The 18,174-nt window shown below is 45.9% G+C and overlaps 1 protein-coding gene across 1 annotated transcript; it reads right to left on the bottom strand.

The window, feature by feature from the left end:
- Window positions 1-4,036: 4,036 nt before the first annotated feature.
- wscd1a (WSC domain sialate O sulfotransferase 1a) lies at window positions 4,037-15,197 on the bottom strand. The gene is made up of 9 exons (XM_014214968.3): window positions 14,884-15,197; window positions 10,673-11,469; window positions 10,327-10,441; window positions 9,313-9,497; window positions 7,885-8,006; window positions 7,548-7,722; window positions 7,154-7,318; window positions 6,698-6,898; window positions 4,037-6,487 (listed from the first exon to the last, which is right to left on the bottom strand). Exons 2-9 carry the CDS (start codon window positions 11,097-11,099, stop codon window positions 6,135-6,137), a joined length of 1,743 nt encoding a protein of 580 aa, XP_014070443.3. The 5' UTR covers window positions 11,100-11,469; window positions 14,884-15,197; the 3' UTR covers window positions 4,037-6,134.
- Window positions 15,198-18,174: the final 2,977 nt, after the last annotated feature.

Genomic DNA, 18,174 nt, shown 5'->3' with positions numbered 1-18,174 from the left:
ATTCACTACATGGAGCAATAGCTGTCCCCCCAAAAAGATGAGACTCGTGAGAGTCTCATCTGTCTATAGAGGGCTGAATGGTACTGTGGCAGCCATATTGGATTTTGGACTACATTATGGATTTGGAGTCAAATCTAGGGGGGCCTCCTAACGTAATTGCAAGATGCTGAACATATAAAATCCATAGAGGAATCTTTGACTGAAAAGAAATGACAGTTTACATTTTTTACCCCAATTGGTCTCATCGCTGCAACTCCGTTACGGACTCGGGAGAGGCGAAGGTCGAGAGCCGTGCATCCTCCGAAACACAACCCAACCAAGCCACACTGCTTCTTGACACAATGCCCACTTAACCTGGAAGCCAGCCGCACCAATGTGTTGGAGGAAACACGGTACACCTGCCGACCATGTCAGCGGGCACTGCGCCTGGCCCGCCACAGGAATCGCTAGTGCGCGATAGGACAAGAACATCCCGGCCAAACCCTCCCCTAACCCAGACGATGCTGGGCCAATTGTGCGCCGCCCCATGGGTCTCCTGGTCACGCCAGCTGTGACAGAGCCTGGACTCGAACCCAGAATATCTAGTGGCACAGCTAGCACTGCGCTGTAGTGCCTTAGACCACTGCCCCAGAAATGACAATTTTCACTGTCTCAGCCCACTTGTTTTCCTTAGAGCCAGTTACAATAGCTACAACACAAAATAAACTTGTAACTGAATGTATTTTTGTCAGGCAGAGCCATACAGCACTGAATTAGAGCAAATTTGACTTGGAAAGTTGTCTTTCAAAGATATTCTCTGGTACTTTGTATGCGTTTTAGCCAGTAGTTCTGAAAGTAACACCCATGAGCCAGATGTGGTCCCCGAAAATTGCGTACTACATTACGTCACATGTACAGATATGTGCACCACATCATTGCTCTGTCTCTTGCTCTGCTGTGTGTGGATCTTGCTAGCTGTCACTCAAATGGCTAGGGGCTAAAGCTCATTGATTTGAACTCGAATTTCTAGGGGGCTGGCCCACATGAGGGAAAATGTTTACCTTCCAGTAAACAATCACTTCCCAACTAGGGATTTCGTGGCTAATTGAGGTAAAACAGTAATTCTGCTCATAGATTATGCATGTATAAACTTCAACCCCCCCACCCCCTCCAGCCAACCATTATTCTACACTTACTGAGTTTAAGGGGTGTTTTCCTTAGAGGCAATTGCAATAGCCACAACATCAAAACATGTGTAACTGTATGTATTTTTGTCAGGCAGGACAATACAGCACTGAATGAGAGCAAATTTGACTTGAGAGTTGTCTATTAATCAGGTGCAAAACACTAAACAGAAATTATCTACCCACAAAACCCCAAGAAAAAACAGGCTGCCTAAGTATGACTCCCAATCAGCAACAACGATATACAGCTGTTCCTGATTGAGAGTCATACCCGGGCCGAAACAAAGAAATCCCATACATAGAAACACGGACATAGAATGCCCACCCAAATCACACCCTGACCAAACCTAAATAGAGACATAAAAAGGCTCTCTCAGGTCAGGGCGTGACAGTACCCCCCCCCCCCCCCCCCAAAGGTGCGGACTCCGGGCCGCAAAACCTGAACCTATAGGGGAGAGTCTGGGTGGGCATTTCTCCGCAGTGGAGGCTCTGGAGCGGGACGCAGACCCCGCTCCACCACTGGGTCACCCCACTTAAATGGCTCCCCTAGAGCGTGATCTCCTGCCGCCAACCACGGACTGGGGACCCTCGCAGCGGGCCCCAGACTGGAGGGCGACTCTGGCTGTGCCCGGCTGGCGGGCGACTCTGGCGGCTCCGGACAGGCGGGCGACTCTGGCGGCGCCGGACAGGCGGGCGACTCTGGCGGCGCCGGACAGGCGGGCGACTCTGGCGGCTTCGCCCGGCTGGCGGGCGACTCTGGCTGCAGCGTCCGGCTGGCGGGCGACTCTGGCGGCGCCCGGACAGGCGGGCGGCTCTGGCGGCGCCGGGCAGGCGGGCGGCTCTGGCGGCTTCGCCCGGACTGGCGGGCGGCTATGGCGGCTGCGGCCCGGCTGGCTGGGCGCACTCATAGGCTGCGCCCGGCTGGCGGGCGGCATGCTGGCGGCTCCGGCGCTGGCGGGCAGGCTCTGGACGGCTCCAGGACTGGCGGGCGGCTCTGGCAGGCTCCGGACTGGCTCTGGGCGCAGGCACAGGACTCACCAGGCTGGGGAGACATGCAGGAGGCCTGGCTCTGGGCGCAGGCACAGGACTTCACCAGGCTGGGGAGACATGCAGGAGGCCTGGCTCTGGGCGCAGGCACAGGACTCACCAGGCTGGGGAGACATGCAGGAGGCCTGGTTCTGGGCGCAGGCACAGGATAGACCGGGTCCTGGAGACGCACTGGAGGTCTGGAGCACACGGCCTGCACAACCCGTCCTGGCTCGATGCCCACTCTCGCCCGGCAGATGTTAGGAGCTGGGATGTAGCGCACCGGGCGCTCAACGCGTACTGGGGACACCGTGCGCTCTGCCGCATAACACGGTGCCTGAGCAGTACCACGCTGCCTCCTGTAAGCACGGGAAGTTGGCTCAGAATTCCTTCCTGACTCAGGCCAACTTCTCGTGTGCCCCCCCAAAAAAACATTTTGGGGGCTGCCTCTCGTGCCTGCTGCGCTCCCTTGCCTCATACCACCGCCTCTCAGCTTTCGCTGCCTCCAGTTCCTCTTTCGGGCGGCGATATTCCCCAGCTTGTCTCCATGGTCCCTTTCCGTCCAGAATTTCCTCCCAAGTCCACGAATCCTGAACCCTCTGCTCCTTGTTCCCACGCTGCTTGGTCCTCATATGGTGGGTAGATCTGTAACGGTCTTCGTCGTCCTCAGATGAAGGGGAGGAGAAATCAGACCAAAATGCAGCGTGGTAAGTGTTTGTCATTTTTAATGATAAAACTGAACACTTAATCTGACAAGCAAAACAAAAGAACAACCGAACAGTTCCGTCAGGTGCAAAACACTAAACAGAAATTATCTACCCACAAAACCCCAAGGAAAAACAGGCTGCCTAAGTATGACTCCCAATCAGCAACAACGATATACAGCTGTTCCTGATTGAGAGTCATACCCGGGCCGAAACAAAGAAATCCCAAACATAGAAACACGGACATAGAATGCCCACCCAAATCACACCCTGACCAAACCTAAATAGAGACATAAAAAGGCTCTCTCAGGTCAGGGCTTGACACAGACCTACTATATTTGAATATGGACAGACCTACTATATTTGAATATGGACAGGCCTACTATATTTGAATATGGACAGGCCTACTATATTTGAATATGGACAGACCTACTATATTTGAATATGGACAGGACTACTATATTTGAATATGGACAGACCTACTAAATATCAGGGATTATCTCCTATGACTAGAGAGGCCTTTATTGATTAATTTGAATCCTGGGTGGTAGGCTATTGCATTGTGTGTGTGCGTGTGCGTGTGAGTGAGAGAGAGAGAGAGAGAGAGAGAGAGAGAGAGAGAGAGAGAGAGTATGCTGGGAGGTGGGTCGAAAAGCAACTCCACCTTTGCTGACCCATATCCCGAATAAGCTGATGAGCCTCTTAAATGTAACACCTTGACACCTCTCTCCTGCTGCCAGAAATAGGGGATAAAAATGACTCCTCAGCAGAATACACCATGCAACTAAACATACAAAATCACCACACACAAATCATACTCATGAAATTAATGTGTACACATGCTTTCTATCGTGCAGTTTTGTCAAAAACTTGTCCATGGATAAAAATATTTATTGTCATATCTGGACGATATGCTTATGGAATGGCTGTAGCGGGCATTACTTGTCCTGTTAGGATGCGCCATAGGTCTTACCCTGACATCATCTGGTGGATTTTATATTACAAGGCCTGATAAAGAAAAGACAATGTGAACTGGTGATTTAGGTATGATGTCGACAGCATTAAGGTACATGTACTTATCAGTGTACTTTATCAGTGTTGAGGTAAATTGCAGGTTCAGACACAACACGTTTTAGTAACCTCTTGATTAAATGTTTGTTTATTCTTCCATAGTTGCAGTAGTGGTATGGCGATGGTGAATCGACTACAGCCAGAGTAAATTGAAAATAGTATATTTTGAGGGAACTATCCCTTTACCCATAATCCCAAAATGTGACTTAATGTCCACATGATGACACCAAGTGTACATTAGACTGGAAAAACAAAAGACTGGCACATACCAATACCAACCTCCAATCTGTATTGTAGCATTCACTTTCACCAAGTGGCACTGGATATTAATAACAACTCTACTTCAGCCACCAATAGAAGAATGAGCTCAGCATGTATTCCCTATTTCCCAGAATCCCACGTCAACATTGCATACCCATGGTCTCTGCTCAAATATACCTTTTTATTTTCAGGATATACACGCTTTGTAATGTGTATTTGTGTAATAAGGCCTAATAGGAATACAAGATGTAGTTTGGTATTTTGATATATCACTTTAAGCTGTTTTCCAAAAAACATTTTACAAATATTTTCCATGAGAGTATTCGATGCTGCAGACAGGGAGGGAGAGATAGAGACCGAGACAGAGAGAGAACGAGGCAGAGAGAGAAAGAGAGAGTACCATATTATACAATTGTAAATCCAGACACTTTGGTCCAAAGTGCATCGCCCACACAACCAGTGCTGCTGCTCTTATCAGCTCAGTACAGATTAGTATAGAGGACTAGCGACTTGCCCCTCTTCCCTGGGCTAAACCTGCAGGCTGGGACTGTCTGTCTGGCCTGGTCCAGCGCTGCTCTCTTGACCTGGGACAGATCATTCTGTCATGAGCCTGCACACTCTCCCTCTCCTCTCTGGCAGTGGTGTAAAGTACTTAAGTAGTACTTTAAAGTATTTTTACTTAAGTCGTTTTTGGGGGTATCTGTACTTTACAATTTATATTTTTGACAACTTTTATTCCAATACATTCCTGAATAAAATAATGTACTTTTTACTCCATACATTTTCCCTGACACCCAAAAGTACTCGATATCTTTTTGAATGCTTAGCAGGACAGGAAAATGGTCTACTTCACTCACTTATCAAGAGAATATCACTGGTCATCCGTACTGCCTCTGATCTGGCAGACTCACTAAACGCCAATGCTTCGTTTGTAAATTATGTCTGATTGTTGAAGTGTGTCCCTGGCTATCCGTAAATTTAAAAACAAGAAAATCATGCCGTCTGGGTTGCGTAATATAAGGATTTTGAAATTATGTTTGATACTTAAGTATATTTAAAACCAAATACTTTTAGACTTTTACTCAAGTAGTATTTTACTGGGTGACTTTCACTTGAGTCAATGTCCTTTAATGTATCTTTACTTTTACTCAAGTATGACAATCCGGTACTTTTTCCACCACTGCTCTCTGGGGATGTAGCACTCAAAATACTGGCAGATTTGTTCCACTGTCCGTGTGGCTGTAGTGTAGTTGATTCCCCAAGATATTTTTTGGGATCGAGGTATATTTTGGTTACTTCGGTTATTTGATGGTCTAATTATATTGTCAGTATTACCATCGGAACCCATTCATTCTGTATATGCCTAAAACACCACCTTACACACACTCCAATGTTAACACATATAACAACAGTATCCCTTTTCTGAAGATGTTGCCTGCATTAGATATTTGAAATGTCACTTTATTATGATGTAATCCAATATATTGAGTTCTTATATTTTGATCACAAAAACAAAACTCAAAAGTGGATTGTACCACAGGATGTAGCGTATAGTTTTTATAGGAGATACAGTTTATTTAGAGTTGATTTAAAACAGAGGAAACTGTTTCCATTGTTTGGTACACTTATCAGTTCACCTCCAATAAGGCAATGTCCCAAAAACCAAAACACATCTAAAACAGAAAAACAGCGCTTTAATAAACCAGCACTTCTAAAGCATAAAAAGTGCTTTGTGAGAATAGCCTCTATGTTTCCTTTGCAGGGCACGTTCCTGATTTGAAACACTTTCACTTGAGTTGGATTGAGTTGGATTGAGTTGGATTGGGGGTATCCATCCATCAGTGAAAGCTGAGGAGGGACAGGGTAGTGGACAAGGTAGAGATCAGGGTTATCAGAGTTTAGCGGTCCATCATCTGGGCAGATACTCCAGTGGAAGGCCTGTGTGGTTTCTGTCCCGGAGAGCCTGGTCCACAGCACGGATCAGCCCATCTATCATTCCTCTCATGTCGGGTGTGAAGGGGTCGAAGGTGGGCTGCCGGGCCCCGGAGCGTTTAAAGTGTCCATCCTGGTTGCTCTCGGCACATAGCAGTCTGTCCTCGGTCACTGTGGTGTTGAGGAAGGAGGCGATGGATCGTAGCTGGGGCACCAGCGCTGTCTGTAGTTCCTCGAAGTGGACCACTAGGACCCGTTGGCCGAACTGCAGCCAGTCCAGTACGTGGGATGCCCACCAGGAGGCGTAGCTGCTCACAAACTCAGGCCACTCTACGAGAAGTGTGGGGGTGGGGGCACGTTATTGTGCAGTACTTTTCAGAAAGAACAACAACTCACACAATGCAGACAGACACACAGACCCTCCCCCCTGCAATAAAAAACAAAACACGGTCCCAGAAGGACTCCTACTGGCTGGTGTACTATACTGTACATGATTAATACAAGCCACAATAAAACCCAGATTCCAGGCTGGCTCTGTACCTTTGGTCTTCCAGTGCTGATCAGAGGCGTATCCCAGATGTCCTGCACACTTCCTGTTGAACTCTGCCATGAGGGAACGGTACGGGCTCCTGATCAGCAGGATGACAGAGTCATACATCTCTATCTCTCTCCTCCCACTTTCATGTGTTTTCACACAAATGGTCCGACCACTCTTCCAGTAATCCTTCTCGCCTTTGAAGCCTACACAACACCAAGACACAGATGCACAAACCATATGGGAAATATTTTGCTTTTATCTTTGGCCATATAAACCAAGCAAGACAGAGGGGTATGGATGATAACTTTTAAAAAATAATCTTGAATTCATTATGGACTGAGGCAAATAGCTGGATCTGCACAACAGATGGCCAAGGACAAAAATGGTTTCCTAAAGTGTGGGTGCCCTCTTTCCTATCCAGTGTAAACATACAGTGGCTGTACAGTATAGGAGCTGACCTCTGTTGTAAAGGGTTCCATCAAAGTAGTAGCTGCCTGTGTAGTATCCTGTGGCCAACTCTATGAGGTGTCTGACCCAGGTGTTGCCTGCTCCTGGGAAGCTGGAGAGCGCTACCAATGAACTGGACTTCTCTGGTAGGAACTTCTTCTCTGTGCATCTGGAGTCTGGGAGAAAGGAACATTTTAAGTTAGGATGGGATTTGTACATAGTCTGCTCAGAAGCATACCGAATTGCAGAAGACAAAGTCCAACACAATTTGAGTGATTGATTTGAATTTCCGTGGTGCAAAGTGGAGTTTGGTGTCATGCCAAAGTGGTGCTTAAAATTATTTCACAAGGTTGGCAGTCCTGGATTAGAAGGAAGAATGCTTTTGTGGTTGTCTGACCATGTTACCTTGGACAGGTGTCTGGTAGACCTGGTAGAAGTGCTGGAGGGTTGATGGTAAGGAAGCTTCAGTGGTGTTGCTCTGTGAACAGTGCTCCTCCTCAGCCGGCTCATGGAGAGTGAAGTCAGGAGTAGCGTAACCACAGAAACAGTCCGGACTCCTCAGCATAGCCAGCGGAAACTCCTAGGCCAGGCAAATTCGGTCACACTTTAAACAAACTAAAACGTATAATGGGTTTATAGGGCATTCAAAATGTCTTCATAGGCACATAGTAAATGCTTCACAATATATTTATAAGCAACGTCATACTGCAAAACCCTGGCAATGGTACCCTAGGGGTCCAACCTTGTTCATGCAGGCCTCTATGCAGGACTGGGAGGTGAGGTTGAGCTGGAGCACATGGACCAGAGATGTAGAGGAGCTGTTCTCAGGCTCCCTGAAGCAGCCGCGGTAACGCACGTTCCTGTCTGCAGACACAGGAGAGGCAAGTCTCAAGTGAATGCGATGCTTTATCAACTTGACCCAATTTCCTGCTGTTCCCCAGCTCTCAAGATTGGACCAGGTCCCTGATACTCACATCTCCTGCTGTTTCCCAGCTCTCAAGATTGGACCAGGTCCCTGATACTCACATCTCCTGCTGTTTCCCAGCTCTCAAGATTGGACCAGGTCCCTGATAATCACATCTCCTGCTGTTTCCCAGCTCTCAAGATTGGACCAGGTCCCTGATAATCACATCTCCTGCTGTTTCCCAGCTCTCAAGATTGGACCAGGTCCCTGATACTCACATCTCCTGCTGTTTCCCAGCTCTCAAGATTGGACCAGGTCCCTGATACTCACATCTCCTGCTGTTTCCCAGCTCTCAAGATTGGACCAGGTCCATCATACTCACATCTCCTGCTGTTTCCCAGCTCTCAAGATTGGACCAGGTCCCTGATACTCACATCTCCTGCTGTTTCCCAGCTCTCAAGATTGGACCAGGTCCCTGATACTCACATCTCCTGCTGTTTCCCAGCTCTCAAGATTGGACCAGGTCCATCATACTCACATCTCCTGCTGTTTCCCAGCTCTCAAGATTGGACCAGGTCCCTGATACTCACATCTCCTGCTGTTTCCCAGCTCTCAAGATTGGACCAGGTCCATCATACTCACATCTCCTGCTGTTTCCCAGCTCTCAAGATTGGACCAGGTCCCTGATACTCACATCTCCTGCTGTTTCCCAGCTCTCAAGATTGGACCAGGTCCCTGATACTCACATCTCCTGCTGTTTCCCAGCTCTCAAGATTGGACCAGGTCCATCATACTCACATCTCCTGCTGTTTCCCAGCTCTCAAGATTGGACCAGGTCCATCATACTCACATCTCCTGCTGTTTCCCAGCTCTCAAGATTGGACCAGGTCCATCATACTCACATCTCCTGCTGTTTCCCAGCTCTCAAGATTGGACCAGGTCCCTGATACTCACATCTCCTGCTGTTTCCCAGCTCTCAAGATTGGACCAGGTCCATCATACTCACATCTCCTGCTGTTTCCCAGCTCTCAAGATTGGACCAGGTCCCTGATACTCACATCTCCTGCTGTTCCCCAGCTCTCAAGATTGGACCAGGTCCATCATACTCACATCTCCTGCTGTTTCCCAGCTCTCAAGATTGGACCAGGTCCCTGATACTCACATCTCCTGCTGTTCCCCAGCTCTCAAGATTGGACCAGGTCCATCATACTCACATCTCCTGCTGTTCCCCAGCTCTCAAGATTGGACCAGGTCCATCATACTCACATCTCCTCTGGCCTGGAAGCACATCCTCCACCGTGAACACTGACAGGCGCCCAACACCGCCACACTGCGAGCCTTTCTCCCCTTTACAGTCCAAGTTACATTCCTTGTCTCTCACACGCAGGCTGGTGATGTGGTTGCCACAGTAACACTCCGACCCATACTCCAGACCAGCAAACTGGTAGCCACTGTAATAAATTACATTCAGATAGATATGAACCTCTGGTAACAGTTTACATCAATTCAAAGTATTCACAACACATCCGTAATCTCTAAACAATCTGGTTATTCATAAGAAACGTATATATATTGATTGCCTAAACAGTCTTATTTTTCAAGAGTAATGTTTTTTTCTATAACTATGCTGAACCAGGCATATAACATGAGAACATACAGTATGTTAATAATGAATTCAACAGCAATGCAAATGCAGCACGCTCCTCTACCCTAGGGGTTAATTAGGGGAGTACCATATGTCTCGCTCCCTTTGCTCTGCTGCACAATTAATACTGACAGAGACTGAAGCAGTCTGCCTGCCTGTCGCTCCCTAGTCCCTCACTGCAGATCACTCCATCTCTCCAACCCCCCCTCCTCAACCCCCCCAACATCTACCCTGAGACTTCAAAACTCCTCACTGCTCCTCTGCTCACACGTCCTTCATTCGGAAGCTTCAAATTCTCAGCCTGGGACAAGCCAGCTAGAGCTCTGCTCCTGCAACTGTAGGTCTGTGCTTACACTCTTTCCCCCAAACCCTCTTCCATTACTAGTTAATACAAGTCAAGTATCGTGGAGCTCCTCGGGGTGAGCATATGCATATGCTATGCTAATTCTATAGTCTGCCTATCTGTGAGTGCATTCCAGATACACAGATTCTGTGCAGTTTAATCTGCAGAGATTATAGGTTGGGAATGGGGGTTATATAATGTTGATGAAATGCTCCTCCTGAGATGTGAAATATTTCCTATGTTATGAAAGATCTGATAATAGTGTGTTGAAGCAGGATGGAGATATATTTACCTCGCTAAGCAGGTATCCTGGCACATGGTGCTGGTCATTTTGCGGAAATCAGTAAATACAGACCCCCTTAAAGCCCGCTCCTTGGAATTATCCAGAAAGCAGCCTATGTAAGAACCTTGACATGAGACCAAACAAACAAACATACATAAAACAGCAAAGCATTAGTTACAGGTTAAGTAGTCTGTCATTGTGTTACTTCATTTTGTCAACCACTTTCTCAGGTAGCATCTCCAAAACTTGAGGAGTTGCCACATAGCTAATTTATAGAATACAATACCCCTTCAGAATCTCCACTCTAAATAGCAGAGAATAATTTTCCTCATTTCTGGGATAGGTCGGCAGGTACCTTTGTGAGGCACATTCCTCCTGGGGGTGCTCCTCTCCACCTGTGACATATCCTTCTCCGTCATCAGGCTGTGGAACCAGCGCCGCCGCAGCTGTCGGATCTCCAGATTCCTCGACATGAGCCAGCGTGCTCCAGTCCTGTTGTCCAACAGGCTCCCAGGCTGGTACCCCTGCCCCCTGGCCATGATCCGTGAGCTCCTGCCCCCGTAGCCTCCTACCCTTACAGGTGGCATCCCCAGCTCCAGGGCCCGGGGTGGTGAGGGTATGGAGGGCAGTGGAGGGCTGGTGGCCCCTCGCTGGGTCACCACCAGGCTGGCCCGTTGGAGCAGCAGGACGCTCCCGGCCATGATGTAGGCCACACCCAGGAAGAGCAGGAACAGCTGGGCCCTCCGGAGGAAACGCTGCAGTCTGTAGAGGGGCTTGGCCATCGATCCCCTCTTTATCTCAGCCTGCTGCTGGCTCCAAACATATACAGAGCTCTGGTGTAAAGCATTCTATCCCAGTAACATACCCCCTTGTCTACTCATCTCAGCAAAACGATTCTTGTGATGTACGTGATCTACAATACTTCTCAGAATGAGGGGAACAGGAATCAGGAGATGGTAGACCCTACTTGTCAAATGTCCTTAGATGTACCTCGACCTTGAGCCGCTTGAGCAAGAGGTTCCACTCCATAGCTTGTTGATGTACGTATCTCGACAGTAATGTGTAGACAGAACCTCTCGAGTCAGGAGACAATGGAAGGCTGTCTGAATGAGGTCAAGGCTCAGCTTTCTCGTCTTATCCCCAGAGATGAAACTACAGATAGGAGACACAGGAGAAATATTGTATTATTGAGGCAGAGTGATTATGGTTGTATACGTCTCTATTATAAAGGACAGGAGGTGAGCCTAAGTCAGTCACCATTTCCTCCTCTACAAGATGGCAAACTATAAGTTCTATGTCTACAATATGTAGTTGGCATGCATGACACAAAACCAATTGCCTGAATGGTCTCAAAACTAGATCCTGCTCTTGTCAGAGTAACCTCTGACCTTCATCTCAGACTCAGCTTTGGAACAAGGCCCAGTTCTAGACAAAGGCTTGAGATGCGACGGCGTTCTTTCTTGCCAACACCAAGCGAGACCAGAGTGGAATGAAAATAAGCTTAGAGAAAGAGTTTATAGAACAACTATCAGATGCTAGTGATTAAATTACAGTTTTTAACCACAATGAGAGATTCATTGTGTCATCATCTAATTCGCCAGTTTCTGACAGGAACCAATAGTGTGAGGTCACACATCTTGATCAGTCAGCCTTTTAAACCCCTCCCTTTCAGCAATAACATACTTGTTTTTGCAGAAAGCAGATTGCTCTTGTCAATCTCAACTGGGCAGTACAAGACAGAGGTAATGCCAGTTTTTCTCATCACCCACTGAGTTGTGGGTAGCCTCTTCCCTTTTAAAGATATATCAAAAATAGGACCCCTACAGTTATGAAGCTGAGCTTTTCACTAATGAATGTAGATCATTGCTCAAACAACACACAGTTTAACCAGGACTGTGTGTATGGCATTAACAATTTTGGGTTATGCTAGTACAGATATCAGTTGATTAAAGGCATTAATCACATGCAAAATAGGCTACTTTTAAATGGAGAATAAACATTAGACCAGATTCAAGAATTATGGGAAGGCTGGCAATAAAGCACTGCCGTGACTAAGAGATCCTGTACAAACAGATACATTTATCTGTCCAAAAACTTGCCAAATCTATTAAGTTTCAGGACAAGACAAATCTCTTGCAGAGTCAGATAAATCTCTTGAATATTCATCCAAATTCATATCCTGATATGCCAGGCAGAGCTCCCTCTTACACGTTTTCTGTGTTTGTGAGTTTTGCCTCAGAACAACTACCTTGCCCCAGGCAAGCACCGAGGTACTTCTTTAGTTGTTGTCCTTTGTTTTTCTTTTCATGTTGCTCCTTACTTCCTGGAACCCAAGGACTGTCTTCAGGCTTAACATAGTTAAGCTCTAGAGTAAGCTCCCTTTCATATGCTTTAGCCTACCTTCACATCTTAGACTATCTTGTACATTTTGCCAGTTTTAATCATTTGTTTTTCCAATAAAAAAACCTTACTGTGGCATTTCTGCAACAACAAAAAAAATGTGACCGAATGTGTATTTTATTTTTGTTTTTTATAAGGCAGGAGTATGAGTCCAAGACTAGGAGTCATTTATATGATACATTTCTGTAAATTCTGACCCAGATTTTAGGGTGTGAGCTGAGAGTATGCTAAGCCAAGGACAGCCTCTCCATGCGTGACCTGTGTGGAATACACTCAGCCACTCCTAAGAGTGGTCCAGGGCTGGCACTTACCAATCCTTTAAGAGCCAGCCAGCAAGGGATATATATATATGGAGCGCTGCATTAATATTTTGTTAGGGAATGGACCTGTCTTGGGTTATTTACACTTTCTGTTGCATTTCCATTGGCCAAGCCATAAACAAGCCACAGTCACTAAAAACTGCTCAATAAATGGCTGCTAAAATGATCACAAAAGCCAGATCCTGGACAGTATTTTATTGACTACTGAAATAAAATGGATGTATGTGTAAAGATTCAGGAGCTGCACCAAGCTCTGCTGCTGCAAAACTGTATTTATTGAAGAACATCTGGTTATGCCTACAGTGTGTTTAGCCAGTGATTTGCAGAAAGTTTTTAACTGCAGTTACAGAATGTTTTGTTGTAATATTTTTCTTCATCTCTCTGTAGCTGAAAATGTATGGTATGGGGCCTCCTGAGTGGCGCAGTGGTCTAAGGCACTGCATTGCATGCTTGAGGCGTCACTACAAACCCGGGTTCAATCCCAGGCTGCGTCACAACTGGCAGTGACTGGGAGTCCCATAGGGCGGTGCATAATTGGCACAGCGCTGTCCGTGTTAGGGGAGGGTTTGGCTGGGGGGGGTGCCTGCAGGCTGACTTCGGTTGTCAGTTGAACGTTGTTTCATCTGACACAGTGGTGTGGCTGGCTTCCGGGTTAAGCAGGCAGGTGTTAAAGAGCGTGGTTTGGCGTGTCGTGTTTCGGAGGACACGTGACTTGACTTTCGCCTCGCCTGAGCCCATTGGGGAATTGCAGTGATGAGACAAGATTGTAAATGGATATCATGAAATTGGGGAGAAAAAGGGTTGTAAATCAAATGTGACTGGTGGCATACTGGCATCATTTCTGACACTTTCATTTCCACCTCCATTTTCCTAACCCAGACAACAAGCCTCCAACCATTCCCCCTTCTTCTACCACTGCTGGACCCAAATGCCAGAGCCCAGGAGGCTGACAGTGGCTTGTGATCTAACACAAACAGGCCACTGAATACCCCATTCAATACTAGATTGGAGGGAAAGGAGTGTGTGTGTGTGTGTGTGTGTAAGAGAGAGAGGGGGGTCTTTATCTTGGGCTCTCTGACTGAAAGGATGTGTGGGAAGAAAACAGAGTAAATTCACCACTGAGGCCTGTGTAATGAACCTGCTTTGTCTGGGCATCAATGTAGCACCAATAAGGACACCTACTTGACAGGTGCTTCTACATCTGCATTGCATGTTGTTTGGGGTTTTAGGCTGGGTTTCTGTATAGCACTTTGTGACATCAGCTGATGTAAAAATGGCTTTATAAATACATTTGATTGATTGATACTTCGATGTTGTATCATATTTAAGATGGTTTTGAATTAGGACTATACATGCTCTATAACGCCTTTATACGTTGGGAAAAAGTGGGAAAAAGTGGGATCCTTTATATTAGGAAAGATTTGCCAATAAATCATAGGTTAGATTTCAACTGATCAAAAATAACCTAGTATGTTCTCCAAGTATTCCACTTGTTTGCATCATGTAGTTTTTCGCATGGCCTCAATGCATCATTTATGTATCACTTCAATTTACTATAACCTACAACTACCCTTTTTAATCACCAAAGTCACATTTGAGGTTGTTTTCAACTGCTGTTCAGTGGCCTATACAAGTCCACGGGATAGTCCATGCACAAATGACAAATGAACAGCTTAGAAAAATCAACAATCAACATACGAACAATTTCTAAATATATACGGCCACAATTACAAACATACTGCATGTCTTACCATAACGACAGTTTCTCGATAGTAGTCTAGGCTAAAACAAACCAACGAAAAACAAATCGTTAACAAAAGCTCCGTATGTTAATGAAATTATGCACCTCCTTCATAAATGGCAATCCGGAGTGTTCAGTCCTTGAGTGTTTCAGTCGAATTGGCGCTCATCATTTCATGTGGCGATGTGGATGTCTCGTCTTCGTAGGCCTCATCTCATCCTTTTTATTTTCTTATGTAATGCCTTCTAAAGCGAAGGCATTAGAAAAGCAATAATCCCAATATTTTTTATCCTCGCCATGTCGCCTCTGTCACACACACAGCAGAGCAGAATCACGTTTGTCTCTCTCCGTGCAGAGACCCAGCTGTTTAACCGGATAGAGACAGGAATACAGCGCGCATGCTCTTCAAGGATGCTCCAAACAGCTCACGGGGGTTTCGATGTGCACTGTGCACGCTTTACACATTTTCTACCTAACATAAACCTTCATTTGATTACATTCGATTGTATTTAAATGATTTGTAAGAATCATATAAAATATAATAAAATATAAGTCTTTACATTTACTTTCTATCATCACATTCATTGCGATATATCAATTAGGCTCCATCATGGAACATTCTTGTAATGAATTTGTTTAAATACTGTCATTCTAGACAGGTGCCCCTGGTCTTACAGGCATTAGTGTCTGTGAGATAGAGGTTGGCTATTGGTCTTGTTTTATGTAGATGGCAGGGGAATATCGGTGGCTTGAATTTGAAATATCAGACTCCAACAGCTGCATCGGTGTCATGACCTGGATGGATGGATCAATGGGATCAGTATTGGCCTGAAATTACAAACAGAGTGGAAGGGATGATAGAAAGGGGTGCAGCTGTGGAGGAATAGACCAGATGCTACATTGTCAGTTTGTAGTGTCAGTCAATTAAACTGTGTCCAGCCCAATTCTGATATTTTTTTCACTAATTGGTCTTTTGACCAATCAGATCAGCTCTGAAAAAAAAGAGCTGATGTGAAAAGATCGGATGTGATTGGTTAAAATACCAAATAGTGAGAAAAACATCAGAATTGGGCTGCGGATGTAAATGCAGCCTTACTGACCTGTTATAAGGCTGGTTAGAACATAGGAACAGAAAAACAGAGGAGAAAAAAATATATAGTTATTTTTCTCTCTACACACACAGTCTTAAGCAGTTAACCTTGTGGGGACATACAATTCAGTCCCATTCAAAATGATATTTTCCCTAACATCTAACCCTAACCTTAACCCTAATTCTAACCCAAACACTAATTCTAACCTTAACCCTAAACCCCTTAGAAATAGCATTTTACCTTGTGGGGACCAACAAAATGTCCCAGGTTAGTCAAATCTTTGTTGGTTTACTATTCTTGTGGGGACTTCCCACACACAACACACACACACACACACACACACACACACACACACACACACACACACACACACACACACACACACACACACACACACACACACACACACACACACACACACACACACACACACACACACACACACCAGATGATTGTTTAACTGAATTCTCCTGTGGGCTGCTAATCAATAGGCTTGGTTTTACTGTTGATGGAGAATATAGTGGTTGGAGAAGGAACAGGTCTTTTAGTGCAATTAGTAATGGATAGTCACAGCACAAAGTTAGCGGAAGGCAGCGCAGGCCGTCATTGTCGGTCTCCCCTGCTAGATTGAAATAGTCCATCCCTGTGTGGTTGCGTCGTAATGAACACACTGATTGCTGTTCCTAATGAGAAACAGACACATGGAAATGGTCTCTGTATAGAACAGAAGGTAAAACATCTCCTCCGCCACAGTTCTTCACTGCAGTGCAGACTCCCACACACACTCTCATGGGTATATGAGCTTCATGCTATCTTGAGCCTTTGGAGAAGCTCTCATATTTACACTTACATTTCACTCCTGTACAGTCAGTCTCCTATCAACACGAAAGCTAATTTATTACCCAGAGTGCCAATGTGCACAACACCATGCAAACTACAAATAATGTAATTACAGCTGACGCTGCCTGGCGCCAACCACAGACTTGACAGAGGTGTACAACCTACTTAATACCAATTAAACAGATGCTAATGGATGCCACTGCTTTGCCCTTGATGCAGATGACAAACCCTGTAACCGTCTCAGGGACAGAGAACTAGCATCGATCCTGACGTACCCCAGGCAGGGATGAGCTCTCCAGAACTCCAAGGTTCTAATTAAATCAAGTGGCAGAGATCTGTTCCCAATTTTTCAAAAGTTATCTGGATTTCGCCTATCGGACAGTATTAAATGCATAGAAATAGAATGAATAGAGTGGGGTTCCCCATTCAAGTCAGTGATTCGTCTGTTCTATTCATTCTATTTCTTTGCATTCGATCCTATCCGATAGGTGAAATCCAGATAGATACATAAAAATAAAAAAAAACTGGGCCCGGGGGATAAAGATGACTAATGTTAGGAGTCCCCTGTAAAGTAGGCTACACCTCACCCTGGGTCAGGATTAACACCTCCTATACATTACAGGTTACCATCCATGCATGAAGGCTGCATATATAACACGGACATAAGATACAAAGGCTTATAGCATGAAATCCCTGTGTCCTTTCCTTGCCTTTATATTACCCTCTATACGCAAGTGGAGGACAATGCGTCTGACTCTAGTCTGTACACGGAATGCCTGCCAGTGACTGATATGTTCATCAGCTTGCCGTGCAGTAATGTCCAAGATAATGTGTTTGTCATCCGGTCCGAGTGTACAAATCAGCTTATCCTCAGGGACTAAACTGAATGCAGCAAGGCATATTAGTAATGAATGAATCCAGGGCTGACTCAGTTCAACATTGACCTCCTTTACTCTGTGAAATGTCAGGAGTTGGTCTGCTTCCCCCCATCCTCCTCCCTCCTCCATGTTTGTTAGCATCCATAAGCTATTTCTCCCTGCCCTTTCCCCTTTCTTTGTTTTCATGCAGTCAGAGTACATTCACATGTCAGGAACGAGAGGGCAGGAGAGTTTTTTGCCCTCTTTCATTTCCTGCAGGGATGGACTGAAACAGCCCCGCTTGAGTTGGCCTTTCATCATACAATGAACCGAGAGCGATCTCTCTGTCTGTCTGTCTGTTGGTGCCGAGGGCGAAGGGGGAACTGAACTTTAAAGTCTGCTTTCCACACTCACTTGACCACAGAGCAGTCACTTGGATGGAGCTGAGGGATTGGATGCTTGAAAAATGCAGCCTCAGTCCATGCTCTACTTTTGCCATTTAGACTCCTCTCATTCTCAGACTCCGTTTCAGCACTGCCTGCCTGGCCTGCACTCTTAATGTACTGTTTTGTCTCAAATGTAAAAGGGATGGATGCGTTGCAATTGGT

Source organism: Salmo salar, chromosome 09, assembly GCF_965601325.2.
Source record: "Salmo salar chromosome 09, fSalSal1, whole genome shotgun sequence".
Lineage (NCBI taxonomy): Eukaryota > Metazoa > Chordata > Actinopteri > Salmoniformes > Salmonidae > Salmo > Salmo salar.
Note: the sequence above shows the minus strand (reverse complement) of the source record. Positions and strands in the feature narration are given on the sequence as shown.

Excerpts from the sequence above, each read along its gene's own strand:
- wscd1a (XM_014214968.3), bottom strand. The coding sequence starts at position 11,099 with ATGGCCAAGCCCCTCTACAGACTGCAGCGTTTCCTCCGGAGGGCCCAG. Across the intron at positions 9,498-10,326 it reads CAGGATACCTGCTTAGCGAG|TGGCTACCAGTTTGCTGGTC; the intron begins GTAAATATATCT and ends AATTTATTACAG. Across the intron at positions 7,723-7,884 it reads TAGAGGCCTGCATGAACAAG|GAGTTTCCGCTGGCTATGCT; the intron begins GTTGGACCCCTA and ends TGCCTGGCCTAG.